The sequence below is a fragment of the Cyclopterus lumpus genome, chromosome 12 (assembly GCF_009769545.1).
Source record: "Cyclopterus lumpus isolate fCycLum1 chromosome 12, fCycLum1.pri, whole genome shotgun sequence".
NCBI classification, from domain to species: domain Eukaryota; kingdom Metazoa; phylum Chordata; class Actinopteri; order Perciformes; family Cyclopteridae; genus Cyclopterus; species Cyclopterus lumpus.
The window spans coordinates 3,307,879-3,335,378 of NC_046977.1; the positions used below are offsets into that span (position 1 = coordinate 3,307,879).

The 27,500-nt window shown below is 42.2% G+C and overlaps 2 protein-coding genes across 2 annotated transcripts in view; one reads left to right on the forward strand and one right to left on the reverse strand.

The window, feature by feature from the left end:
* Positions 1 to 7,262: 7,262 nt before the first annotated feature.
* On the reverse strand, positions 7,263 to 12,310 carry cetn3 (centrin 3). The gene is made up of 5 exons (XM_034546775.1): positions 12,167 to 12,310; positions 11,329 to 11,464; positions 11,000 to 11,114; positions 9,690 to 9,881; positions 7,263 to 7,681 (listed from the first exon to the last, which is right to left on the reverse strand). Exons 1-5 carry the CDS (start codon positions 12,181 to 12,183, stop codon positions 7,638 to 7,640), a joined length of 504 nt encoding a protein of 167 aa, XP_034402666.1. The 5' UTR covers positions 12,184 to 12,310; the 3' UTR covers positions 7,263 to 7,637.
* A 2,643-nt stretch (positions 12,311 to 14,953) lies between these two features.
* The window catches only part of LOC117740690 (hyaluronan and proteoglycan link protein 1-like), a 19,492-nt gene continuing 6,945 nt past the window's right edge, over positions 14,954 to 27,500 (forward strand). The window contains 2 exon segments of the mRNA XM_034547221.1: positions 14,954 to 15,006; positions 15,944 to 16,420. Coding sequence (XP_034403112.1) covers positions 14,954 to 15,006; positions 15,944 to 16,420 — 530 coding nt within the window.

Genomic DNA, 27,500 nt, shown 5'->3' on the forward strand with positions numbered 1-27,500 from the left:
TTGTGGCTCTGAGTCTGACGAGCAGCTGGAGATAAAGTTACTGTGAAAGCCTGAGAGCGTGTAAACCGATCCCTCCTCACCGACTGCCAGGCATAGTGCACGATCCTCAGCAGCCTGAGGCAGGCGCTCCTCTTCATGTCCTCCTCCTCCTATTTATGTCCTCTTCATCATGTCCTCCTCCTCCTCTTTATGTCCTCCTCATCATGTCCTCCTCATCATGTCCTCCTCTTCATGTCCTCCTCATCATGTCCTCCTCTTCATGTCCTCCTCTTCATGTCCTCCTCTTCATGTCCTCTTCATCATGTCCTCTTCATGTCCTCCTCTTCACGTCCTCTTCATCACGTCCTCCTCTTCACGTCCTCCTCTTCACGTCCTCTTCATCACGTCCTCCTCATCATGTCCTCCTCATCATGTCCTCCTCATCATGTCCTCTTCATCATGTCCTCTTCATCATGTCCTCTTCATCACGTCCTCTTCATCATGTCCTCCTCTTCATGTCCTCCTCATCACGTCCTCCTCATCACGTCCTCCTCATCACGTCCTCCTCATCATGTCCTCTCCATCATGTCCTCCTCATCATGTCCTCTTCATCATGTCCTCCTCATCACGTCCTCCTCATCACGTCCTCCTCATCACGTCCTCCTCATCATGTCCTCTTCATCATGTCCTCCTCATCACGTCCTCCTCATCACGTCCTCCTCATCACGTCCTCCTCATCATGTCCTCTTCATCATGTCCTCTTTATCATGTCCTCCTCATCATGTCCTCTTCATCATGTCCACTTCATCATGTCCTCTTTATCATGTCCTCCTCATCATGTCCTCTTCATCATGTCCTCCTCATCATGTCCTCTTTATCATGTCCACTTCATCATGTCCTCCTCATCATGTCCTCTTCATCATGTCCACTTCATCATGTCCACTTCATCATGTCCTCTTTATCATGTCCTCCTCATCATGTCCTCTTTATCATGTCCTCTTTATCATGTCCTCTTTATCATGTCCTCCTCATCATGTCCTCCTCATCATGTCCTCTTCATCATGTCCTCTTTATCATGTCCTCTTTATCATGTCCTCCTCATCATGTCCTCCTCATCATGTCCACTTCATCATGTCCTCTTTATCATGTCCTCCTCATCATGTCCTCTTTATCATGTCCTCTTTATCATGTCCTCTTTATCATGTCCTCCTCATCATGTCCTCCTCATCATGTCCTCTTCATCATGTCCACTTCATCATGTCCTCTTTATCATGTCCTCCTCATCATGTCCTCCTCATCATGTCCTCTTTATCATGTCCTCCTCATCATGTCCTCTTTATCATGTCCTCTTTATCATGTCCTCTTTATCATGTCCTCCTCATCATGTCCTCCTCATCATGTCCTCTTCATCATGTCCACTTCATCATGTCCTCTTTATCATGTCCTCCTCATCATGTCCTCCTCATCATGTCCTCCTCATCATGTCCTCTTCATCATGTCCACTTCATCATGTCCTCCTCATCATGTCCTCCTCATCATGTCCTCTTTATCATGTCCTCCTCTTCATGTCCTCCTCATCATGTCCTCCTCTTCATGTCCTCCTCTTCATGTCCTCCTCTTCATGTCCTCTTCATCATGTCCTCTTCATGTCCTCCTCTTCACGTCCTCTTCATCACGTCCTCCTCTTCACGTCCTCCTCTTCACGCCCTCTTCATCACGTCCTCCTCATCATGTCCTCCTCATCATGTCCTCCTCATCATGTCCTCTTCATCATGTCCTCTTCATCATGTCCTCTTCATCACGTCCTCTTCATCATGTCCTCCTCTTCATGTCCTCCTCATCACGTCCTCCTCATCACGTCCTCCTCATCACGTCCTCCTCATCATGTCCTCTTCATCATGTCCTCCTCATCATGTCCTCTTCATCATGTCCTCCTCATCACGTCCTCCTCATCACGTCCTCCTCATCACGTCCTCCTCATCATGTCCTCTTCATCATGTCCTCTTTATCATGTCCTCCTCATCATGTCCTCTTCATCATGTCCACTTCATCATGTCCTCTTTATCATGTCCTCCTCATCATGTCCTCTTCATCATGTCCTCCTCATCATGTCCTCTTTATCATGTCCACTTCATCATGTCCTCCTCATCATGTCCTCTTCATCATGTCCACTTCATCATGTCCACTTCATCATGTCCTCTTTATCATGTCCTCCTCATCATGTCCTCTTTATCATGTCCTCTTTATCATGTCCTCTTTATCATGTCCTCCTCATCATGTCCTCCTCATCATGTCCTCTTCATCATGTCCACTTCATCATGTCCTCTTTATCATGTCCTCCTCATCATGTCCTCCTCATCATGTCCTCCTCATCATGTCCTCTTCATCATGTCCACTTCATCATGTCCTCCTCATCATGTCCTCCTCATCATGTCCTCTTTATCATGTCCTCCTCATCATGTCCTCCTCATCATGTCCTCTTCATCATGTCCACTTCATCATGTCCTCTTTATCATGTCCTCCTCATCATGTCCTCTTCATCATGTCCTCCTCATCATGTCCTCTTCATCATGTCCTCTTTATCATGTCCTCCTCATCATGTCCTCTTTATCATGTCCACTTCATCATGTCCTCTTTATCATGTCCTCCTCATCATGTCCTCTTTATCATGTCCTCTTTATCATGTCCTCCTCATCATGTCCTCTTCATCATGTCCACTTCATCATGTCCTCTTCATCATGTCCACTTCATCATGTCCTCCTCATCATGTCCTCTTCATCATGTCCACTTCATCATGTCCTCCTCATCATGTCCTCTTTATCATGTCCACTTCATCATGTCCACTTCATCATGTCCTCTTTATCATGTCCTCCTCATCATGTCCTCTTCATCATGTCCACTTCATCATGTCCTCCTCATCATGTCCTCCTCATCATGTCCTCTTCATCATGTCCACTTCATCATGTCCTCCTCTTCACGTCCTCTTCATCACGTCCTCCTCTTCATGTCCTCCTCTTCATGTCCTCCTCTTTACGTCCTCTTCTTCATGTCCTCCTCTTTACGTCCTCCTCTTCATGTCCTCCTCTTTACGTCCTCTTCTTCATGTCCTCCTCTTTACGTCCTCCTCTTCATGCCCTCCTCTTTACATCCTCCTCTTTACGTCCTCTTCTTCATGTCCTCCTCTTTACGTCCTCCTCTTCATGCCCTCCTCTTTACATCCTCCTCTTTACGTCCTCCTCTTCATGTCCTCCTCTTTACGTCCTCCTCTTCATGCCCTCCTCTTTACATCCTCCTCTTTACGTCCTCCTCTTCATGTCCTCCTCTTTACGTCCTCCTCTTCATGCCCTCCTCTTTACATCCTCCTCTTTACGTCCTCCTCTTCATGTCCTCCTCTTTACGTCCTCCTCTTCATGCCCTCCTCTTTACATCCTCCTCTTTACGTCCTCCTCTTCATGTCCTCCTCTTTACGTCCTCCTCTTCATGCCCTCCTCTTTACATCCTCCTCTTTACATCCTCCTCTTTACGTCCTCCTCTCCTCTTTACATTGTTGACTTTGTGAATTGACTATTTGTGTTGTTGTTTTACGGGACACAAATAAAATATATATTTATTTTCAAAACAATTCTGATTCATGTTCTGTTGATCAACTAATAGTTCCAGCTGTAAAGAGAATAATAAATACAATCTCTAATTGAAGAACCGTTTCACAAGCGAGCTCCTCTCACTGTGGCCCTGCAGGCGGAGGTCACGCCCACGGGGAGGGGTCAAAGGTCACGGCCCCCCACCTGGACACTGCTGTCCCCCTCCCAGCTGACACGCCTCATAAACATCCTGGAGACGGACATCTTCCTCTCGCACAGTTTCCTCATTTCAGAAGATAGTTATCGAATAAATAATCTGAATTGTTTTTATATAAACGGACGACTGAAAGTCAGATCTTGTGGTTTTGCTTTTCAAAATAAAAGTCCTGCTTCTCTTTAGAGACAGAACCACGATGACTAGAAGTAGAGAACTAAAACACTTAACGCAGTTATTATGACATCAATCATGAAAAAACAAGAGTTACTAATGTTGTAAATATTAAACTATTCTTCTCCTCTTTGATTGGTCGAAGACGATGATGACGTCATAGTTTCAGGAGCTCAGAATTTAATGTTTTCTTACAGAATCTGATGAAAGTAAACAGATTATTTGAGGAGAGATTTTAAATTAAATGAAGTGAACAAGAAAATGATTTCGGTGAAATATCATAAAGCAGAACATTCCTCATACCCGATGTGTTCAGGGACCATCGGAAAGCTGAAAATCTGTCGATATTGACGTTTTTTTTTTGCAGTTTATTTAAAGGAAACAAGCTTTTCCGTCCCACCGGCAGGATTCAGAGGGTTAAAGCAACATGCTGTCACAGATCGGACCAAACATGCCCCCCCCCCATGTTCCCTGTTCTCAGTGAGGGTCGGAGGGTAAGTGTTGTCCACATGGTCGGCATAGTCGGCCTAATGACGGACAGGTGGACACAGAGCCAGAGGGGGGGGGGGGGGGGGGGGGTCTGGTTACCGACGAGACGCTGTAAGGAGCCCTCTGAGCAAACACCAGGACACACACAGTAAACAAAAAAAGCTTTGTTCTGAGAACAACACAACAAAACACAACAAAACAAAACAAAACACAACAAAACACAACAAAACACAAAAGAAAAAACATTGAACGTAATACACAGAGAACATTAACTTTAGTCTTTTCAGTTTATTCTGATGCTGGAACTTAATAAACATGTATGACTCTGGTGTCGACCTGTCAATCACCTTGTAGCCCCGCCCTAAAGCATCCCCAGCTTTATGGTCTGTTTGACTCTAAATGACCATAATTTACTAAATGAACATCACGCTGTATTGAAGAAGACTTGAAACTAGAGATTGAGACCAAAAACTAATGTTTACAATGTTTACTGAGGGAATACATCAAGAGAAGTAGAGTCATTTATATAGACTTCTATACAACCAGAGGAGTCGCCCCCTGGTGGTCAGGAGAGAGAATGCAGCTTTAACACATGAAGCGTTGACTTCTATACAACCAGAGGAGTCGCCCCCTGGTGGTCAGGAGAGAGAATGCAGCTTTAACACATGAAGCATATACTTCTATACAACCAGAGGAGTCGCCCCCTGGTGGTCAGGAGAGAGAATGCAGCTTTAACACATGAAGCATATACTTCTATACAACCAGAGGAGTCGCCCCCTGGTGGTCAGGAGAGAGAATGCAGCTTTAACACATGAAGCATAGACTTCTATACAACCAGAGGAGTCGCCCCCTGGTGGTCAGGAGAGAGAATGCAGCTTTAACACATGAAGCATAGACTTCTATACAACCAGAGGAGTCGCCCCCTGGTGGTCAGGAGAGAGAATGCAGCTTTAACACATGAAGCATATACTTCTATACAACCAGAGGAGTCGCCCCCTGGTGGTCAGGAGAGAGAATGCAGCTTTAACACATGAAGCATAGACTTCTATACAACCAGAGGAGTCGCCCCCTGGTGGTTAGGAGAGAGAATGCAGCTTGATGTGCTGGTAAAGTCCTAACATCAAAGTTCTCTTCCCATTAGCTCGTCTAAATGCGGAGCTGAGCGAACCCTCCGCTAATCAAACTGACCGTAGATCAGCCGACGGGCCGTATTTATAGAAATCTCATCAAAACAGACGATTACGAGCGAAACGCAGACGTCGTCCAGCCGGGGAAAACCCCCACAAGGGGGCGTCGTCTAGGTTGTAACCGGGGAGGAACCGGGCCGAGTTATTTCGGGAGCGTCGCTCCGGTCCAGAGACCCGACAGCTGAGCATGTGCGGAGCAAGGGCAAGTCCTGAAGCCTGCCCCTGATCCCAGACCAGATTCAGGTTCTGATCGCCAACAGCGACCTTCAGCGTCAACGCGCTCACACACGATCCCCGTAGAGGAATGTGGCCGAGTACTCAAGTACTCAAGTACATATTTAAAGGTACTTCACTTTACTTTATGATAAACTGAAGGATGAAGAGTTCCTTTATGTGATGATGAATGTTTATGATAAACTGAAGGATGAAGAGTTCCTTTATGTGATGATGAATGTTTATGATAAACTGAAGGATGAAGAGTTCCTTTATCCAACACGGTCACTTGTGTGTCTGTGTTTGTGCGTTTCTGACTTGGTTTTTCATTCGTCTCCCTCAGAAACTTTTAAAAACCTCCGTCAACGGGAGAAAAAGCCACCGCGGCCGCCGCTCTGTCATCGCGTGATTGGCTGAAGTCGTTACCAACGCAAACACGGTTAGCTGACCCGCCGTCCTCCTCGTCACGTGAGCGACGATGTCATCAGAGACCGGAGACCTTCATCTAAGTCCACGTGTTAACGGTCTGCGGGAGGCAAATAACAGGGAGCTCAGCAGGATCCGCCTCAAGGGGGTTTTCGTGGTCGGGATTCTGCATCTCGCTTTATTATTTCAACACATTCATCATCTTCTGGGATTTCTCTGAGTTCCCTTTGTTTAGATTTGTGGTTTTAAACATCAGCTCCCCGAGAGAAAGGGTTCCATTAATCATTTGACGCAGAGACGTCGTTTGTTGACGTTGACATCAGACGTACAGCTGCTCCTCTTTATCATCACTTCAGAAAACCACTGCAAGCTTTTTAATTAAATTATGAATCTTCATAGAGACGGAAACTCAAACGAAACCGCTCTGATTTATGTTCGTGCCTTAAAAAGGAACAGAAGACAGATCAGCTGTTCAGTGTCATGTGACGTTTAGGCTTCAGGAGGAGTCGTGAGGGAAGCGTCTCCCTCTGGTGGTCGCGTAAAGAACTGCAGGGCGGATTAACACGCATATATATATATATATATATCTATATCAGACATCTGCATCTCAGCCTGGAACAAATACACTTATTGTCACTATGCTTGAGCTGAAGTCCTCATTTTATATCATCCACATTGTTATTGATAAACGCCAGAGGGGGGGGGGGGGGGCTTTAACAATGACCACAAATATACGCAAAACAACCAAAAAGAGTAGAAATAACTCAAAACAAATGCAAATCATACGAAGAAGAGTAAAACAACTACAAAAGACCCACGAAGACGACAATTCATGCAAAACAACCCCAAAAAAAAGAGACAAAAACAACAACAAAACAACCACAAAGAGACACGAACTATACGACTCTTCTTAAGTTTTATTTGAGACATTTATTTTGTATATTTTGACTTTTGCAATAATTTCTTTGGGATTGAAAAGGTACATATTGACAAACAAAGTGTTTGGGACAAATCGATTTATTGTTTTATACCAAATAAATATCACTCAAACATTCACGTTGCGTAAACTGCAAAAAACAAACAAGTCTGAAATGTTTGTTAGAGATTGACTCACTTCCTGTTTGTCATTTTGGAGTCGATCAAAGTGATCAAATCTGGAAACGTAAACAACAACAACTTCACACAACCCTGAAATATTCTCCACCTTTGAGGGGAATATGTGAATTTAGTAGAGTAGATTTGAAATTGACGTCGTCAACAACAACAACAACAATCTTCAGGAGACACAAACAAAGCGTCATAAAAAGGTCCTTTAACGTGAAATATAAAACTCTTCCAGCTCCACTTCGTTTACCTTCGCTCAGCAACGTCTCGTCAGGAGTCTCCGGTCATGATGGAGTGGAACTCCTCCAGGTTTACTGGGGAAATATCTTCATTATTAATTCATCTGTAGATTATTAAATCTATTAAGTCAATTCAATGGTTCATTTAAAGTCTACACAAAACAAAACAATGCCATGTTTTAATCTGTGAAAGTTCCAAGTGACGTCTTAGATGTGCTTAGGAGAGAGGAGAAAGGAGGGAGGAGAGAGGAGAGAGGAGAGAGGAGAGAGGAGAGGAGGAGAGAGGAGAGAGGAGGGAGGAGGGAGGAGAAATGAGAGAGGAGAGAGGAGAAATGAGAGAGGAGAGAGGAGAAAGGAGAAAGGAGAAATGAGAGAGGAGAGAGGAGAGAGGAGAAATGAGAGAGGAGAGAGGAGAAAGGAGACAGGAGAGAGGAGGAGGAGAGAGGAGAGAGGAGAAATGAGAGAGGAGATATGAGAGAGGAGAAATGAGAGAGGAGAGAGGAGAATGAGAAATGAGAGAGGAGAGAGGAGAAATGAGAGAGGAGAGAGGAGAAAGGAGAAAGGAGAGAGGATGGGGAGGAGAGAGGAGAGAGGAGAGAGGAGAGAGGAGAGAGGAGGGAGGAGAGAGGAGAAAGGAGAGAGGAGAGAGGAGGGAGGAGAAATGAGAGAGGAGAGAGGAGAAATGAGAGAGGAGAGAGGAGAAAGGAGAAAGGAGAGAGGAGGGAGGAGAAAGGAGAAAGGAGAGAGGAGAGAGGGAGAGAGGAGAAATGAGAGAGGAGAGAGGAGAGAGGAGAAAGGAGGGAGGAGAGAGGAGTAAAGGAGAGAGGAGAGAGGAGAGAGGAGAGAGGGAGGAGAAATGAGAGAGGAGAAATGAGAGAGGAGAGAGGAGAAATGAGAAAGGAGAGAGGAGGGAGGAGAAATGAGAGAGGAGAGAGGAGAGAGGAGAAATGAGAGAGGAGAGAGGAGAGAGGAGAAATGAGAGAGGAGAGAGGAGGGAGGAGAGAGGAGAGAGGAGAAAGGAGGGAGGAGAAATGAGAGAGGAGAAATGAGAGAGGAGAGAGGAGAAAGGAGAGAGGAGAAATGAGGGAGGAGAGAGGAGAAAGGAGAGAGGAGAAATGAGAGAGGAGAGAGGAGGAAGGAGGGAGGAGAGAGGAGAGAGGAGAGAGGAGAAAGGAGTGAGGAGAAATGAGAGAGGAGATATGAGAGAGGAGAGAGGAGAAAGGAGAGAGGAGAAATGAGGGAGGAGAGAGGAGAAAGGAGAGAGGAGAAATGAGAGAGGAGAGAGGAGAGAGGAGAAAGGAGGGAGGAGAGAGGAGAGAGGAGAGAGGATGAGAGGAGAGAGGAGAGAGGAGAAAGGAGAAAGGAGGGAGGAGAGAGGAGGGAGGAGGGAGGAGGGAGGAGAAAGTATTATACAACATAATACTACTTGTAGTACTAATCTAACACAAAACTACTCGTAGTACTAGTACAACACAGTACTCCTCGTAGTACTAGTACAACACCTACACGTAGTACTGTACAACACAGTGCTCCTCGTAGTACTCCTCGTAGTACTAGTACAACACAGTACATCCTCGTAGTACTAGTACAACACCTACTCGTAGTACTAGTACAACACAGTGCTTCTCGTAGTACTCCTCGTAGTACTAGTACAACACCTACTCGTAGTACTAGTACAACACAGTACTCCTCGTAGTACTAGTACAACACAGTGCTCCTCGTAGTACTAGTACAACACAGTACTCCTCATAGTACTCCTTCGTAGTACTAGTACAACACAGTGCTCCTCGTAGTACTAGTACAACACAGTGCTCCTCATAGTACTCCTCGTAGTACTAGTACAACACAGTGCTCCTCGTAGTACTAGTACAACACAGTGCTCCTCGTAGTACTAGTACAACACAGTACTCCTCATAGTACTCCTCGTAGTACTAGTACAACACAGTGCTCCTCGTAGTACTAGTACAACACAGTACTCCTCGTAGTACTAGTACAACACAGTGCTCCTCGTAGTACTAGTACAACACAGTGCTCACTCGTAGTACTAGTACAACACAGTACTCCTCGTAGTACATGGACTTACTTTCTCCGTCCCCGTCGGCATCGAACTCGTGGATCATGCTCCGCAGCTCCTCGTCGCTCACGTCCTCCCCGAGCTCTCGAGCGACTCTCCTCAGGTTCCTCAGGCCGATCCTTCCGGACTCGTCGTCGTCGAACAGCTTGAAGGCCTTCGAGACCTCCTCCCTGGGGTCCCGGTCCAGGATCCGATCGGTCACTGCAGAGACCGCTACAGGTTTACATGGGACCTGGTACTATCTGGACTCTGGTCCTGGTTCTATCTAGACCTTCACATGACATCTATTGTACTTCTAGTCACATCACATCTATTGTACTTCTAGTCACATCACATCTATTGTACTTCTGGTCACATGACATTTATTGTACTTCTAGTCACATCACATCTATTGTACTTCTGGTCACATCACATCTATTGTACTTCTGGTCACATCACATCTATTGTACTTCTGGTCACATGACATCTATTGTACTTCTGGTCACATGACATCTATTGTACTTCTGGTCACATGACATCTATTGTACTTCTGGTCACATGACATCTATTGTACTTCTAGTCACATGACATCTATTGTACTTCTGGTCACATCACATCTATTGTACTTCTGGTCACATCACATCTATTGTACTTCTGGTCACATGACATCTATTGTACTTCTAGTCACATCACATCTATTGTACTTCTGGTCACATGACATCTATTGTACTTCTGGTCACATGACATCTATTGTACTTCTAGTCACATGACATCTATTGTACTTCTGGTCACATGACATCTATTGTACTTCTAGTCACATGACATCTATTGTACTTCTGGTCACATCACATCTATTGTACTTCTGGTCACATCACATCTATTGTACTTCTGGTCACATGACATCTATTGTACTTCTAGTCACATGACATCTATTGTACTTCTGGTCACATGACATCTATTGTACTTCTGGTCACATGACATCTATTGTACTTCTAGTCACATGACATCTATTGTACTTCTGGTCACATGACATCTATTGTACTTCTGGTCACATGACATCTATTGTACTTCTATCCATCCTGATAGCGGCTCCTCCTCCGTTGCTCTCTCTGAGCTTTCTGCCCTTTTTCCCCCTTAAAGGTTTTTTTGGGAGAGTTGTTCCCGTTTTGATGTGAGGGTCAAAGGTCAGAGGATGTGAGGGTCAAAGGTCAGAGGATGTCGTACGTGGACAGATTGTAAAACAGTCTGAGGAGAGTTTGTAATTTGTAATGTTGGGCGTGACAAAACAAACTGAATTGAACTAAAGAGCGTCTCCATGGAAACCGAGGAGCCGAACTCACCGACTTCATTGAAATCCTCAAACGATATCTTCCCGTTTCCCTCTCTGTCGTAGTCTTTAAGGATCTTCAGGACGTCCACTTTCTTCACCTCGAAGCCGAGCGCACGCATCGCCACCTGGTGGCGTTCACAGAGTATGGTTTGAGAGTACTTTTTATGTCAGAAACTTAATTCTTACAGGAGAATACAAAAAACGTGTATTTTTATCCCTATAAAACATGCTATATTGTGATAAATATCGAGATATGAAATGACATCTAACTTAATTACATCCATTTGATAACTTGCTTACGGCCGTACTTTGCTGCTTCGATGATATTTGTGTTTTCACCTTCAGTTCGTGGTAATCGATTTCTTTATCTTTGTCGGTGTCGAACAGCTCGAAGGCTTCTTTGATTTCATGTTTCTGGTCCTCCGTGAGCTCTCTCCTCTTCTTGCGTTTGGTTTTGTCTGCCGCGAGTTCAGTCCTGGAATAAACAGAAGGCAGAGTTGAGTTCTACTTTAACACAGATTCACAGCCGCTGACTCCAAACATGGAACCTTCAGAGTATTTAGATATTATTTTAAGATAGCTGTGGTATCCGCCCCCTCTGGCAGGAGGGCAGGAAGTACTGTTATCTGGTTGTTGTTTACCATATTTATCTTGAAACGTCTCGATTATTGCACGTTTATTTTTTATTGTTTTGTTTTATGTCTATGTATATTGTTATGGACCTTTCACCTCGTCAATCCTATCCTGATTCTGATCAAAACAAACGTGTGTATACAAAATATAAATATTTGATTTAAGAATAAACAAAAAGAAAAATCATTCTGGTATAATATATATATATATATATATATATATATATATATATAACTTAATATTAACTTTTACCATGACTAAATATTACAATGACTTGAATAAATATTATATTAAATATTCTCTGGTAATCAGTTCCCTCACATATTTTGAGTGCTACAACACTGTGCAAATACAAAAAAAAATCCTGCAATCAAAACCTTTAAATAAAATGTTTATGAATAATTAAATAAACAGTTAGACGTAAGAAGCTGCAGCAGCAGCTAGCTAGCTAGCTGAACATGCTACCGCTAGCTTACGGCCTGGAGCATTAAAGTGGGCCGTGTTGATGAAATTAACACCAGCGGCGCAGAGACGGAGGTTTTACCTGAAAGACAGACTCATTTCGGGCGGATTGATGTGCGTTTAAAGCGCTGAAACGACACGTTATTGTCGCTAAACACGCGGATGTTTCTGATAGCGACGCAACAACAAACAGAGCCGCGCTCACGGAGAAGCTTCCTATTGGTTGCTCGTCACTACGCAGCGGGATGGTGAGCTGTGATTGGTCCGTGTCAGAGGCATTGCGTTCCTCTTCTTCTTCTTTTTGCGATTTTAAAGGCAGACGGTTTCCTCAGTGTCGCACTAGCGCCCCCTCGTGGAGGAACGGAGGAACGTTAGTACAGTTACAGGAGTATTCGGATAAAAAGGTTCTAGGGTGTAGAAATACTCCAAGAGACACACAGAGGGATGGAGAAAGAGGGGGAGATAGGGGGGATAGAGGAAAAGTGGGAGAAAGAGGGGGAGACAGATGGGGATATAGAGGAGGGATAGAGGAAAAGTGGGAGAAAGAGGAAAAGGGGGGGAGATAAAGGGGAGAAAGAGGCAGATAGATGGAGAGACAGAGAGGGAGGTAGAGGGGGAGTTAGAGGAAGAGGGGGGAGGGGAGGCAGATAGATGGGGAGATAGAGGGAGGGGGAGGAAATAGGCAGATAGAGGGGGAGAGCTAACAGGAAGCTAACTAAGCTGTGCAACATTAGCATGTTAGCTTCAGCCTCACAGAGCTGCTGACTGAACCCTCGTTGGCTCGTCTTCTCTGTTCCAACAGATTAATCCATTAAATATAGAAAACTAAATATACATATTTAACGTGTGTCTTGTGACTGAATAAAGTATACAAAGTATCCTCTGTGTTTCCTCACACGTCTCCTTCAGGTCACCGGCCCATAAATCCTCCACTAGACAACTAGAATATATATCTAATAAACATTTTTCCCATGGTGGTGGGCTAATCCTCCCCGTCCACATGGACCCCCCCTGACCCATGACATCATTTCCTCTCCACCATTATCGTGTGCTTCCCACCACTGAAGTGAAGGACGGGAGCAGCTGGGCCTCCTTATCTCAGAGTCTCCTGCTGCACATGTGTGCGTTGATGATAGAGGACTCGTCTTCCTCCTCGTCTTCCTCCTCCAGGATGGCGTCATGTGACCGCTCCCTCTTCTGTGCTGCTCTCCGTCATCAACCACCACCTTAAGAATAAAGAAGCGAACTCAGCATCAATAACAACATGTTGCTCATGAAAACTGATCAAAATCATTGACTGAATTTACACAAATGTGCTGGATTTGTTTTACGAGTTGAGATAAAAAGGAACATTTATTTATTTACATACTTGAGATGTCTGTATCTGAGATTACAGCTTTAAAAACACAAAAAAAAAGACATAATCCACAGACTTCACGTTGCTCTTTGTGCATTTTTGTGTCTTGTGTGTTTTTGTTTGTTTGTTTCAGTTCTCTTTGTGGATGCTTTCTGTCTATTTGTAGTCACTTTGAGTCTTCCTGTAGTTGTGTGTGTGTCTTTGTGGTTGTTTTGTATCTTTTTGGGGTTATACGAATACACTGTGTGTGTCTTTGTGGTTGTTTTGTATCTTTTTGGGGTTATACGAATACACTGTGTGTGTCTTTGTGGTTGTTTTGTATCTCTTTGGGGTTATTTTCTTTGTGGTTGTTTTGTATCTCTTTGGGGTTATTTTCTTTGTGGTTGTTTTGTATAACATTTTGTGAATTTAGGGGAAATCTACAGACGTAAATAGCCAAAGTAGTAAAATAAACATTAAACGTGTCGGGTGTGAAGGAAAGCCACCGTTCGGTTCCTGAAGTAAGTGTGCAATAAATCATGTAAAAAGTGTGCGCGCCCTTCGGAGGGTGAAGACGTCGACCAGCAAAGCGGGGCAGAGGACTCCCTGGACGACGTGGTCCCGGACCAGGTCTGGGGTCCGGAGATCTGACCTGATCCAGATGTTGAGATGTCACAGTGGATCAAAGAAGTGTGACTGTACGAAATCATTTAAAACACGAGCTGGTGGGATTTAAAGTCCATGTGAGGTCAGAAGGCTGCTGCTGTCCTGTGTGTGAACCTCCAGACTGGAGGGGGGGGGGGGGGGGGGGCTGCACAGAGGTTTCTTCTGAGGAAGCCACATGTGAGGGTTCGGTGTAAACTGACAGAAAGCAGCTTGTGTTGGACTCCTGGAACAGAAGTCTGATTCAGTCCCCTTAGAGCAGGTCTACGGAGGACCTGGATCAGGGCCCCGCAGGAGGTCTGAGCTTCAGATGTGGCTCAATGCGTTAGCTTCATTTCATTATTGATGGTCGTGAACACAAGCGTGCGTTGTTCTCTGAGGATGGATTATAATCGTGGATTTTATGGAACGTTTTTAGTGTGAAGATTAAATCATTTTCACATAAAAATGATTCCTTTTTTCTTAAAGGAAATCACGATTTTATAATCTATTAACGTTATTAATAACTCATCGTATATCATTTACTAACACTGAAGAGTTAAGACTTGTTTGAGATGATCATGAACTCAATTAAAACGACTTTTATCAGAAATGTGACATTTTGGTGGTTTTATTTAAACAATAAAATGTATCAATTTGTTGCATTTGAATACATTCATTACATCAAAACATTAAAAAAAAACAATATTTCTCTCTTTTATGACAGCTACTTCTCATTTAAAGGCAGATAAAGCAACAAACAAAATCCACGTTTTTGCTCAAATCAGTCAAAATCAAAGTTATGTATCCATAAACAAAGATGGAGGCCGAGGCTTCAGGAGGTTATTTTTTTACTAGAAAAGAAAAACACAATGAGCGTGTAAAGCATGAATGGAGCTCTACCAGCCGGTGGAGGAGTCGGGGGGGCGGCAGTGTGTCAAAGTGTCAGTGTTTGGCATGTGTGTGCGTTTGTGTCATTAAAACCTGAACCCCACCCTGAAGCAGCACAAAGACCCCTGTCCCCCCCCCCCCCCATCCCCCCCTCCCTCTGCACACGGCCCGCCGGTCCACCTCCGAGCTTCACGCAGAACAACAAAGAAAACAACAACTAACAGGAACATTTACAAGTCTGTGTCCCAAAGAGTTCACTTATTGAGAAGTTATGTTATTAACAAGCTTTTTACGTACTTAACGGAGTCTCTTTGAGCCCAAGAGGGTGTGTTTCTGATGCCAAAACATAACCTTTTATTACATTAAAACATAACGTTTTATTACATTAAAACATAACCTTTTATTACATTAAAACATAACCTTTTATTACATTAAAACATAATGTTTTATTAGATTAAAACATAACGTTTTATTACATTAAAACATAATGTTTTATTACATTAAAACATAACGTTTATTATTAGTGGTCCGAGTGGACTAAATATGTCGCAGCAGACTGACTGACAGAGATTCAATAGACATATATATACATTATATATATATTTAATATATATATATATTATATTTACATATATATAGAATACATATATATATATATATTATATGTATGTATATATAATATATATGTGTATATACATATATTATATGTATATTAAATATACATATAATATATACATATACAGTATATTATATGTATGTATATATAATATATATGTATATATAAATATATATAATATATATATAATTATAATATATATACATATATTATATATATGTACATAAATAATGTATATATAATTATATATATATATATATATATAATAATTATATATATTTGTAACAAATCTGCAGGTTCCAACATCTGATGGAGAACCTGAAACCAGAAGAGTCCGTTTAAATAAATAAAGTGTGTCATACGCTACAAACCAGCTCCAGAGTCCTCATCAGAAGATCAAACCAGCTCCAGAGTCCTCATCAGAAGATCAAACCAGCTCCAGAGTCCTCATCAGAAGATCAAACCAGCTCCAGAGTCCTCATCAGAAGATCAAACCAGCTCCAGAGTCCTCATCAGAAGATCAAACCAGCTCCAGAGTCCTCATCAGAAGATCAAACCAGCTCCAGAGTCCTCATCAGAAGATCAAACCAGCTCCAGAGTCCTCATCAGAAGATCAATCCAGCTCCAGAGTCCTCATCAGAAGATCAAACCAGCTCCAGAGTCCTCATCAGAAGATCAAACCAGCTCCAGAGTCCTCATCAGAAGATCAAACCAGCTCCAGAGTCCTCATCAGAAGATCAAACCAGCTCCAGAGTCCTCATCAGAAGATCAAACCAGCTTCAGAGTCCTCATCAGAAGATCAAACCAGCTTCAGAGTCCTCATCAGAAGAGTGTTCAGCCTCGATTGACAGGTGACGTGTTTGTGTGTCTGCAGCCAACTGGATTCTCTCTCTCAGAGGAAGCCCTCGACCTCGTCACCTCTTTACGACCTTGACCTTCTGCTGTAAAGGTCTTCGTGGTGCTGTCGGCCTGCAGATCCAATGCATCTCGTTGCTTATCAAGCAGCTCATTAGATTATTAAACATGTCTAAAGGCCGTCAAGAGAGAGAGAGAGAGAGAGGACCTTGTGGCTTTGATGGTTTCAGGGTTCAAACTGAGCCTTTTCATCTGGTTGACTGATGAAAAGCAGTCTTCACCCCAGAAGGATGTATTTTAAGTGGATTAATCGTAAAATATATGACTGCATGGATCCAATAAACGGTGGAGAAACACACACAGGCAGAGATGGAACGGGCGGAGGCGGAGTCAGACGATGAGTTCTCTATGTTGTTGAAACAGCTTGAGGTTCTCAGGAAGAAATGTTCCTAATTAAGACTCCCTGATGTCAACATAGGAGGGATGCGTCACATTCAGCCTCGGCCTCGTACACTCTCAGAGATAAGGGTTCCAAACGGGTTCTTCCTGAAGGGCTGAGGTTCCACCAGAACCGTTTGCTTATGAAGAACCCTTTTTTTTAAGAAGAAGGGGGTACCATACCATTCAGAACTAGTTTAATCCAAAGAACCTTTTTTTTTTTCCCCATAGGCCTGAGCTGCACAACATCAGCGTTGGTTCTTTAGGGTTCTAGATAAAGCTCTTGAACATTAAAAAGGTTATTAGTAGAACCCCTTGGGGTGGGTTCGAAATGAAACCCCTTGATTATAGAAGGGTCCATGGCAGAACTCCCTATTTGAGTTCTAGATGAGACCCTTAAAATTAAAAGGGGTTCTTGGTTAGAACCCCTGTGTGGGTATAGGTGAAACCCATGGAATATAAAAGAGCTCTCGTCAGCACCCTGAGAAGGTGGAAATGTTCTGGATACGACCTCCAGAGAGGGTTCTGTCTGTAACCATTAATGGAAGGTTCTCGGTATTACCCTTTATGTTGGGTTCTAGGTCGAACCCTCTGAAAGGGTTCCAGGTGAAACCTTTTTTAAGCAGGAACCAAGAAGAGCTCTTCTGTGAGGACAAGCCGAAGAACCTTTCTTTAGAGTGCTCCTTCCCAGAGACAGAAAGTAAGAAGTGGGTTTGTGGGCGTTTTGAAGCCTCACGTGCAGCACTTTGGACGTCGCCATCTTAGTTTTTTGCTACCAGCCGTGACAAAAGGGGGTGGAGCTAAGTCATTTAAGTTTCATATAGTCAAAATATATATATATATATAAGAACAATGTGGCCCCTTGGCCTCCTGAAGTCCTGCTACAGCCCTGCTGTCTGGGATAAACCAGTTACACTTCCTGTTTTATTCACACTTGGTTCCAGAAGCAGAGTACAGTATCAGGACATAAATAAAGTTTTTATTTTTTTGAACACATTGGAAATAAGATGAAATGGTTAAAACCTGTGACTGGTAAAAGAAGCCACAGGAACCCCTGGTCTATGGGACTGGGACTCAGAGGTGGATTGGGCAACATGGGCTGGGTCCCTTTGTTTGAATCAACAACCCGGAGATGCGGATCACTTCAGTCCGCAGTGATGCAACCGGACCACAAGCTGGGGCTCTTACTTTGGAACAGACGAACGCGCACAAGTTTGCCATTAAATGTCACCTGCACGAGCAGAGCGCGCGCACCCCTCTCGACCTCGACGCACGCGCACATGTTGGCTGCTCTCCAATACACACTGAGCTTTAATAGGAGAGGCTAACAACACACACCACACACACACACCACACACACACACACACACACACACACACACACACACACACACACACACACACACACACACACACACACGCCGCCCGTGTCGTCGTACCTTGAGGTGCGTAAATCCTTCTGCGCTTCATTCTGCGTCCTGACCGCCGGAGAGTGGAGAGCTTCACCCGCAAGCGCATCGGCCTGAGCAGGTACTCCTCCTATTCCCGTTATTAATATCTGTAAAGGTACTCCTCCTATTCCCGTTATTAATATCTGTAAAGGTACTCCTCCTATTCCCGTTATTAATATCTGTAAAGGTACTTCTCCTATTCCCGTTATTAATATCTGTAAAGGTACTTCTCCTATTCCCGTTATTAATATCTGTAAAGGTACTTCTCCTATTCCCGTTATTAATATCTGTAAAGGTACTCCTCCTATTCCCGTTCTTAATATCTGTAAAGGTTCTTCTCCTATTCCCGTTATTAATATCTGTAAAGGTACTTCTCCTATTCCCGTTATTAATATCTGTAAAGGTACTTCTCCTATTCCCGTTATTAATATCTGTAAAGGTTCTTCTCCTATTCCCGTTATTAATATCTGTAAAGGTACTTCTCCTATTCCCGTTATTAATATCTGTAAAGGTACTTCTCCTATTCCCGTTATTAATATCTGTAAAGGTACTTCTTCTATTCCCGTTATTAATATCTGTAAAGGTTCTTCTCCTATTCCCGTTATTAATATCTGTAAAGGTTCTTCTCCTATTCCCGTTATTAATATCTGTAAAGGTACTCCTCCTATTCCCGTTATTAATATCTGTAAAGGTACTTCTCCTATTCCCGTTATTAATATCTGTAAAGGTACTTCTCCTATTCCCGTTATTAATATCTGTAAAGGTACTTCTCCTATTCCCGTTATTAATATCTGTAAAGGTACTCCTCCTATTCCCGTTCTTAATATCTGTAAAGGTTCTTCTCCTATTCCCGTTATTAATATCTGTAAAGGTACTTCTCCTATTCCCGTTATTAATATCTGTAAAGGTACTTCTCCTATTCCCGTTATTAATATCTGTAAAGGTTCTTCTCCTATTCCCGTTATTAATATCTGTAAAGGTACTTCTCCTATTCCCGTTATTAATATCTGTAAAGGTTCTTCTCCTATTCCCGTTATTAATATCTGTAAAGGTTCTTCTCCTATTCCCGTTATTAATATCTGTAAAGGTTCTTCTCCTATTCCCGTTATTAATATCTGTAAAGGTTCTTCTCCTATTCCCGTTATTAATATCTGTAAAGGTACTTATATTCCCGTTATTAATATCTGTAAAGGTACTTCTCCTATTCCCGTTATTAATATCTGTAAAGGTACTTCTTCTATTCCCGTTATTAATATCTGTAAAGGTTCTTCTCCTATTCCCGTTATTAATATCTGTAAAGGTACTTCTCCTATTCCCGTTATTAATATCTGTAAAGGTTCTTCTCCTATTCTCGTTATTAATATCTGTAAAGGTTCTTCTCCTATTCCCGTTATTAATATCTGTAAAGGTACTTCTCCTATTCCCGTTATTAATATCTGTAAAGGTACTTCTCCTATTCCCGTTATTAATATCTGTAAAGGTACTTATATTCCCGTTATTAATATCTGTAAAGGTTCTTCTCCTATTCCCGTTATTAATATCTGTAAAGGTTCTTCTCCTATTCCCGTTATTAATATCTGTAAAGGTACTTCTCCTATTCCCGTTATTAATATCTGTAAAGGTTCTTCTCCTATTCCCGTTATTAATATCTGTAAAGGTTCTTCTCCTATTCCCGTTATTAATATCTGTAAAGGTACTCCTCCTATTCCCGTTATTAATATCTGTAAAGGTACTCCTCCTATTCCCGTTATTAATATCTGTAAAGGTTCTTCTCCTATTCCCGTTATTAATATCTGTAAAGGTACTTCTCCTATTCCCGTTATTAATATCTGTAAAGGTACTTCTCCTATTCCCGTTATTAATATCTGTAAAGGTTCTTCTCCTATTCCCGTTATTAATATCTGTAAAGGTTCTTCTTCTATTCCCGTTATTAATATCTGTAAATATACGTGTCAGCTGGTAAAGTTACATTGTTTGTGTGTGATGTTTATTTGTTTGTGAGTGATGTTTATTTGTTTGTGAGTGATGTTTATTTGTTTGTGTGTGATGTTTATTTGTGTGTGTGATGTTTATTTGTGTGTGATGTTTATTTGTGTGTGTGATGTTTATTTGTGTGTGATGTTTATTTGTTTGTGTGTGATGTTTATTTGTTTGTGTGTGATGTTTATTTGTTTGTGTGTGATGTTTATTTATTTGTTTGTGTGTGATGTTTATTTGTTTGTGTGTGATGTTTATTTGTGTGTGTGATGTTTATTTGTGTGTGATGTTTATTTGTGTGTGTGATGTTTATTTGTGTGTGATGTTTATTTGTGTGTGTGATGTTTATGTGTTTGTGTGTGATGTTTATTTGTTTGTGAGTGATGTTTATTTGTTTGTGTGTGATGTTTATTTGTTTGTGTGTGATGTTTATTTGTGTGTGATGTTTATTTGTGTGTTTATTTGTGTGTGATGTTTATTTGTTTGTGTGTGATGTTTATTTGTGTGTGATGTTTATTTGTGTGTGATGTTTATTTGTTTGTGAGTGATGTTTGTTTGTGTGTGATGTTTATTTGTTTGTGTGTGATGTTTATTTGTTTGTGAGTGATGTTTGTTTGTGTGTGATGTTTATTTGTTTGTGTGTGATGTTTATTTGTTTGTGAGTGATGTTTATTTGTGAGTGATGTTTATTTGTGTGTGATGTTTATTTGTTTGTGTGTGATGTTTATTTGTGTGTGATGTTTATTTGTTTGTGAGTGATGTTTGTTTGTGTGTGATGTTTATTTGTTTGTGTGTGATGTTTATTTGTGTGTGATGTTTATTTGTGTGTGATGTTTATTTGTGTGTGATGTTTATTTGTTTGTGTGTGATGTTTATTTGTTTGTGTGTGATGTTTATTTGTTTGTGAGTGATGTTTATTTGTGAGTGATGTTTATTTGTGTGTGATGTTTATTTGTTTGTGTGTGATGTTTATTTGTGTGTGATGTTTATTTGTGTGTGATGTTTATTTGTTTGTGAGTGATGTTTGTTTGTGTGTGATGTTTATTTGTTTGTGTGTGATGTTTATTTGTTTGTGAGTGATGTTTATTTGTGTGTGATGTTTATTTGTTTGTGTGTGATGTTTATTTGTTTGTGTGTGATGTTTATGTGTGTGTGATGTTTATTTGTTTGACGTTTGGGTCTTCGTGCTTCTTTAGTTCTGCTGGTAAAGAGTTGAGGTTTGAATATTTCCAGCTGCTCGTTGGACTGTGAGTGGATTTAAAGACTGAATGTTTATGTCGTCAGAGCTTCAGTCTGAATAACATTTAGCACATCGATATATGAATATTAATAAAAAAACATAGTTACTGTGAGCTCTTTAACATGTTTATGAATGATAATCCGCTAAAATAATACAGTGTATATAATACTAGAACACTACTTTACGTATATTCTATTTTTACTCACAGTTGGTATTGTTTTCATAGCATAATATCGTAATTATCTCTTATCAATATATTACATATTGTTTGTTTAATCTGTGCAACATTCTTTTGTTTTTTTACAGCGAGTTGTATGCCGGACTTGTCCGTCACGTTAAAGTCTTTATGCTAAGCTACGCTAACACGTGTACAGTCTATTCCCTCATCTAACTCTCAACAGGCGTCCCTCAGCGGCATGATTTAAATTTATAATAAAAACTGCACTGAGAGCTCATTAAACTCATTATGACGTCATCAATTTCTTTTTTGGTAAGAAAAATAGGATTTACGCACAATAAGCAAAACCTACGAACATATTTATACTATGAAACTATCAAAAAGCCTTTGGCACACTCAAATAGTTCAAATAACTGTTAAAACATATTGTGTGCATGTTGATACATTTTGAAATCTTTGGAATCAATATGTTTTATGAGATAATTCATTAAAATTAGCGGATTCATATAATTCATAAACAATTTAAATATGTTTCCAATGTGGTTCATTGAAGCTTAGCTTAGCTTTAGGAGTTGGATGAATGAAGCTTTTGGAAGAAATTACGTCACAATTAGGCAGAAACACCAAAGTAGAAGCTGCATTATTATATTTGTAATAATTCTGCGTATTTTTACAGGATTGTTTGTAATTGTTCATATTGACATTTTATGATCAACTCTCCTTCAGTCGTGGATGAATTGCGCTCGACGGACGGAGGTTTTTCTCACGTTGTGATTTAGAGGCGAGAACATCGAGCGGCTTCAGCCCAACAACCCGCTCTGTGTGCTGGCTGAGACATGGTGGCTCCACCCTGACCCGCCACCCAACACACACACACACACACACACACACACACACACACACACACACACACACACACTCACTCACACACACTCACAGCATAGTCCAACCTTGATTTGTGCAACCCGCCGGTGATCAGGAAAACAAGGGGTTAAGTGAATGTGTGCGTGTTTGTTCTGTTGTTGAGCAGGAAAATGTGTGTTTAAGTGTTAATTAAGAAGAAGTCTCTTCATGAATAGAAACGTCTGTTGTGTTCAGTAACTGGCCGCAGCTTTAAAGGAAATGTTCCTCTAAATAGTCAGAGTGTGTGTGTGTGTGTGTGTGTGTGTGTGTGTGTGTGTGTGTGTGTGTGTGTGTGTGTGTGAGTTTTACCACTGTTTATAGCCAGCAGCTTCTTGAGAACATTTTCTAAATTTTAGTCTGTTTAGCGGAAATATAAACATTTATTCAGAGTGAAAAGATTAACAGACTTTGTTCACTGATCAAATAAATGTAATTCAGACGAGCGACAACGTAAAATATATATAATTATATATATATACACACATATATATAAGTGAGTGAAGACCATGTGACCGTGGTGCGTTCATTCCTCGTCTCAAGGATAATAGTTTCTTTAAGGTTAAAATAAACAACCTCTGGTTCTTTAAAGTGAAGCCAAAGCTTCAAGTGTTAAAGATGCATTCTCTCTCCTGACCACCAGGGGGCGACTCCTCTGGTTGTATAGAAGTCTATGCTTCATGTGTTAAAGCTGCATTCTCTCTACTGACCACCAGGGGCGACTCCTCTGGTTGTATAGAAGTCTATGCTTCATGTGTTAAAGCTGCATTCTCTCTCCTGACCACCAGGGGTCGACTCCTCTGGTTGTATAGAAGTCTATGCTTCATGTGTTGAAGCTGCATTCTCTCTCCTGACCACCAGGGGGCGACTCCTCTGGTTGTATAGAAGTCTATATAAATGACTCTCGTAAAGCGCCGTAAACTGCCGTATCGGGGTGGAGGTTGGGGGGGTTCAGGGTGACGGATGACATCATCTGCTCTTCCAGAGCGTCTTTGTGCCATTCAAAGGATTAATAATCAGGATGAGTCTCTGGGAGCAAAGGCAGAAGATTCGTTACGAGGTCAGAGGTCAACGACGTCCTCCATCATCAGGTTTCTTCAGCGGCGGCCCATCGGGGGGGAAAGTACCTTCACTTAGGTTCAATAAAAGATGATGAAATACTGAGCTTCATACAGGAGAGTCGAGGTCACGGCTGGGGGGGGGGGGGGGGAGCGTCCCGATTGGTCGTCTCTTACCCGGCTCACAGAGCCACTGTGCTCCTCACTGAGGGCTCTTTGTCTCGGCCTATTTGAGGCGGACCCCGGGCCCGCGTACCGTAAACACTTCCCCACCCTAACACCACCACTTCCTTGGAGGTGTGTGCATGAGGTTCTTCCCACTTTTTTCTCTGGAGACCGATATTTATAAGGTTTTAACAACATCTCCTCATCACCTCGTGCTATCCTGAATACGTAAACCATTAAGAAGAGATTATAAATCAGCTACAATTGATCATAATGTGGCAAACATTCAGGCTCCCTCGTGTGGCTCAAAGGGGAACTTTATTTTATGACGACCCACTTGAGGGTCTTGACCCAGTGTTTGGGAAACACGGTTTAAAAGGTTAGTTCAGACTCACTAAAGTCTCCCAACAACACAAACACACTAACAGAAGGAGATCACTGGTTTCATGAATGGAGTCTGGTGAGTTTAGAGAGATCAAAGATCTCAGCTTCAGCTGTCAGAAGAGCAAAGAGGTGAAAATATGATAAATATAGCGTTCACTTTAACTGATATTGATTCTTTTAGTTGGCAGTACATCACTTTTTCATGGATACTGTAGTAATAGTACACGGACTAAGAGAAGTACTTCTTATCAGCCGGAGGTCGTCGGCTCGGTGACCTGGAACGCTCTCCAGAGCCCGGAGGAAGGGACGTCCGTGAGATAGCGACGCGTTGTGTTATCACTGTGTGTGTTTATCTGTGGTTGTTGATGTCAAACACACGATTCACATCCGTCCTGCAAACAAAAGGCTCGTCGGGTCGTCTTTGAACGTCTGAGACGACAGTTCTGACGTCTTCTAGACCTTTCTGAGACATCCGGTGGGAAACCTTTCCGCCCACAGAGTGGAGACACCAACGATTCCTCGGGGTGTTTATGCAACTACGTCACAAACGCTCCACGCGGAGACTAAAACATGGAAATGTGGAGGAACTGAAATAACGTTGTTGTTTTTCCTCTAGTGCAATACTTTGCTTCGGGACCCAGAACCTGCAGAACTAAAGACACTGAATCAGTAGCTACGTTAGCATGCTAACAGGCTAAGCTAAGATGGTGAACACATGATGAAGAAGACTTGAAACCATAAACTTATGTTTACTGAGGGAATAAATCAACAGAAGTAGAGTCATTTATATAGACTTCTATACAACCAGAGGAGTCACCCCCTGGTGGTCAGGAGAGAGAATGCAGCTTTAAAACATGAAGCATAGACTTCTATACAACCAGAGGAGTCGCCCCTGGTGGTCAGGAGAGAGAATGCAGCTTTAACACATGAAGCATAGACTTCTATACAACCAGAGGAGTTGCCCCCTGGTGGTCAGGAGAGAGAATGCAGCTTCAACACATGAAGCATAGACTTCTATACAACCAGAGTAGTCGCCCCCTGGTGGTCAGTAAAGAGAATGCAGCTTTAACACATGACGCATAGACTTCTATACAACCAGAGGAGTCGCCCCCTGGTGGTCAGGAGAGAGAATGCAGCTTTAACACATGAAGCATAGACTTCTATACAACCTGAGGAGTTGCCCCCTGGTGGTCAGGAGAGAGAATGCAGCTTCAACACATGAAGCATAGACTTCTATACAACCAGAGTAGTCGCCCCCTGGTGGTCAGTAAAGAGAATGCAGCTTTAACACATGAAGCATAGACTTCTATACAACCAGAGGAGTCGCCCCCTGGTGGTCAGGAGAGAGGAATGCAGCTTTAAACATGAAGCTTAGACTTCTATACAACCAGAGGAGTCGCCCCCTGGTGGTCAGTGGAGAGAATGCAGCTTTAACACATGAAGCATAGACTTCTATACAACCAGAGGAGTCGCCCCTGGTGGTCAGTGGAGAGAATGCAGCTTTAACACATGAAGCATAGACTTCTATACAACCAGAGGAGTCGCCCCCCTGGTGGTCAGTGGAGAGAATGCAGCTTTAACACATGAAGCATAGACTTCTAGAGGGTTTCGTGGCAGGGTTAGTTCTTAGAGGTTTTTGCCGCTCGCTTCCTTCGCAACCGCCTCGTAAATATCTGTTGGCTTCAAACCAGTGGGGGAGTCTGCCGGTTGTTACTGGGAAGAGAAGAAGGTCTCGCGAGACGGATTCCATTTCATCCCCCCGGAGGAATCAAACATATACAGTTCCAAATGGAGGTGAAAGACCGTGCTCAGGTCACCGCCGGCGCCAGGAATGTGTGTGTTTGTGGGGGGGTGCGCCACTTTCTGAGGAAGATGAGGCACCGAGTGTGTTTTATATAACTGTAGTTTAGGAATGAATTCATCCAAAGACTGTTCAACATAACGACTCCGGCCTGAAACCACGTTCAGCACCGGACAGCTCCACTCAGCCACGATCAATAACAACGTCACACAATGAGACGACAGGAAGAAGATGTATTCCATATCTATAATCAGATAATGTATTGAACCAAATGTGTATCGCAATCGGAAATTTAGGATTTTACTGATACTATTACTCCTTATCAATACTCTAATCGGTTTGGTTCCTTATCAATACTCTAATCGGTTGGTTCCTGATCAATAGTCTTATTGGTTTGGTTCCTGATCAATACTCTTATCGGTTTGGTTCCTTATCAATAGTCTTATTGGTTTGGTTCCTTATCAATACTCTAATCGGTTGGTTCCTTATCAATAGTCTTATTGGTTTGGTTCCTTATCAATACTCTTATCGGTTGGTTCCTGATCAATAGTCTTATTGGTTTGGTTCCTTATCAATACTCTAATCGGTTGGTTCCTTATCAATAGTCTTATTGGTTTGGTTCCTTATCAATACTCTTATCGGTTGGTTCCTGATCAATAGTCTTATTGGTTTGGTTTCTTATCAATACTCTAATCGGTTGGTTCCTTATCAATAGTCTTATTGGTTTGGTTCCTTATCAATACTCTAATCGGTTGGTTCCTGATCAATAGTCTTATTGGTTTGGTTCCTTATCAATACTCTAATCGGTTGGTTCCTGATCAATAGTCTTATTGGTTTTGGTTCCTTATCAATACTCTAATCGGTTGGTTCCTTATCAATACTCTTATCGGTTCGGTTCTGTTCCTTATCAAGTATTCTTATCAGTTCTGTTCCTGATCAATACTCTTATCGGTTCTGTTCTGTTCATTATCAATACTCATATCGGTGGTTCTGTTGCTGTGGTTCTGTTGTTGTGGTTCTGTTGTTGAGGTTCTGCTGTTGAGGTTCTGCTGTTGTGGTTCTGTTGTTGAGGTTCTGCTGTTGTGGTTCTGTTGTTGAGGTTCCGCTGTTGAGGTTCTGTTGTTGTGGTTCTGTTGTTGTGGTTATGTTGTGGTTGTTGTGGTTCTGTTGTAGTGGTGGTTGTGGTTCTGTTGTTGAGGTTCTGTTGTTGTGGTTATTTTGTGGTTGTTGTGGTTCTGTTGTAGTGGTGGTTGTGGTTCTGTTGTTGTGGTTCTGTTGTTGTGGTTATGTTGTGGTTGTTGTGGTTCTGTTGTAGTGGTGGTTGTGGTTCTGTTGTTGAGGTTCTGTTGTCCAAACCCAAATTCGTTAGTTTTGTAATGTCAGCATAGAGGAGCTTTAAGCTAATGCTAACATGCTAACATGCCATATTGGTCACATTAGAACGACCTCATCATTATTTACACAATCAACTGACCTTTCAAAAT

Bases quoted from the DNA above. Each gene is read 5' to 3' on its own strand.
- cetn3 (XM_034546775.1), bottom strand. The intron at 11,115-11,328 runs GTGAAAACACAA...GAACGCCACCAG, and splicing joins TCGATTACCACGAACTGAAG to GTGGCGATGCGTGCGCTCGG. The intron at 7,682-9,689 runs GTAAGTCCATGT...ATATTTCCCCAG, and splicing joins TGCCGACGGGGACGGAGAAA to TAAACCTGGAGGAGTTCCAC.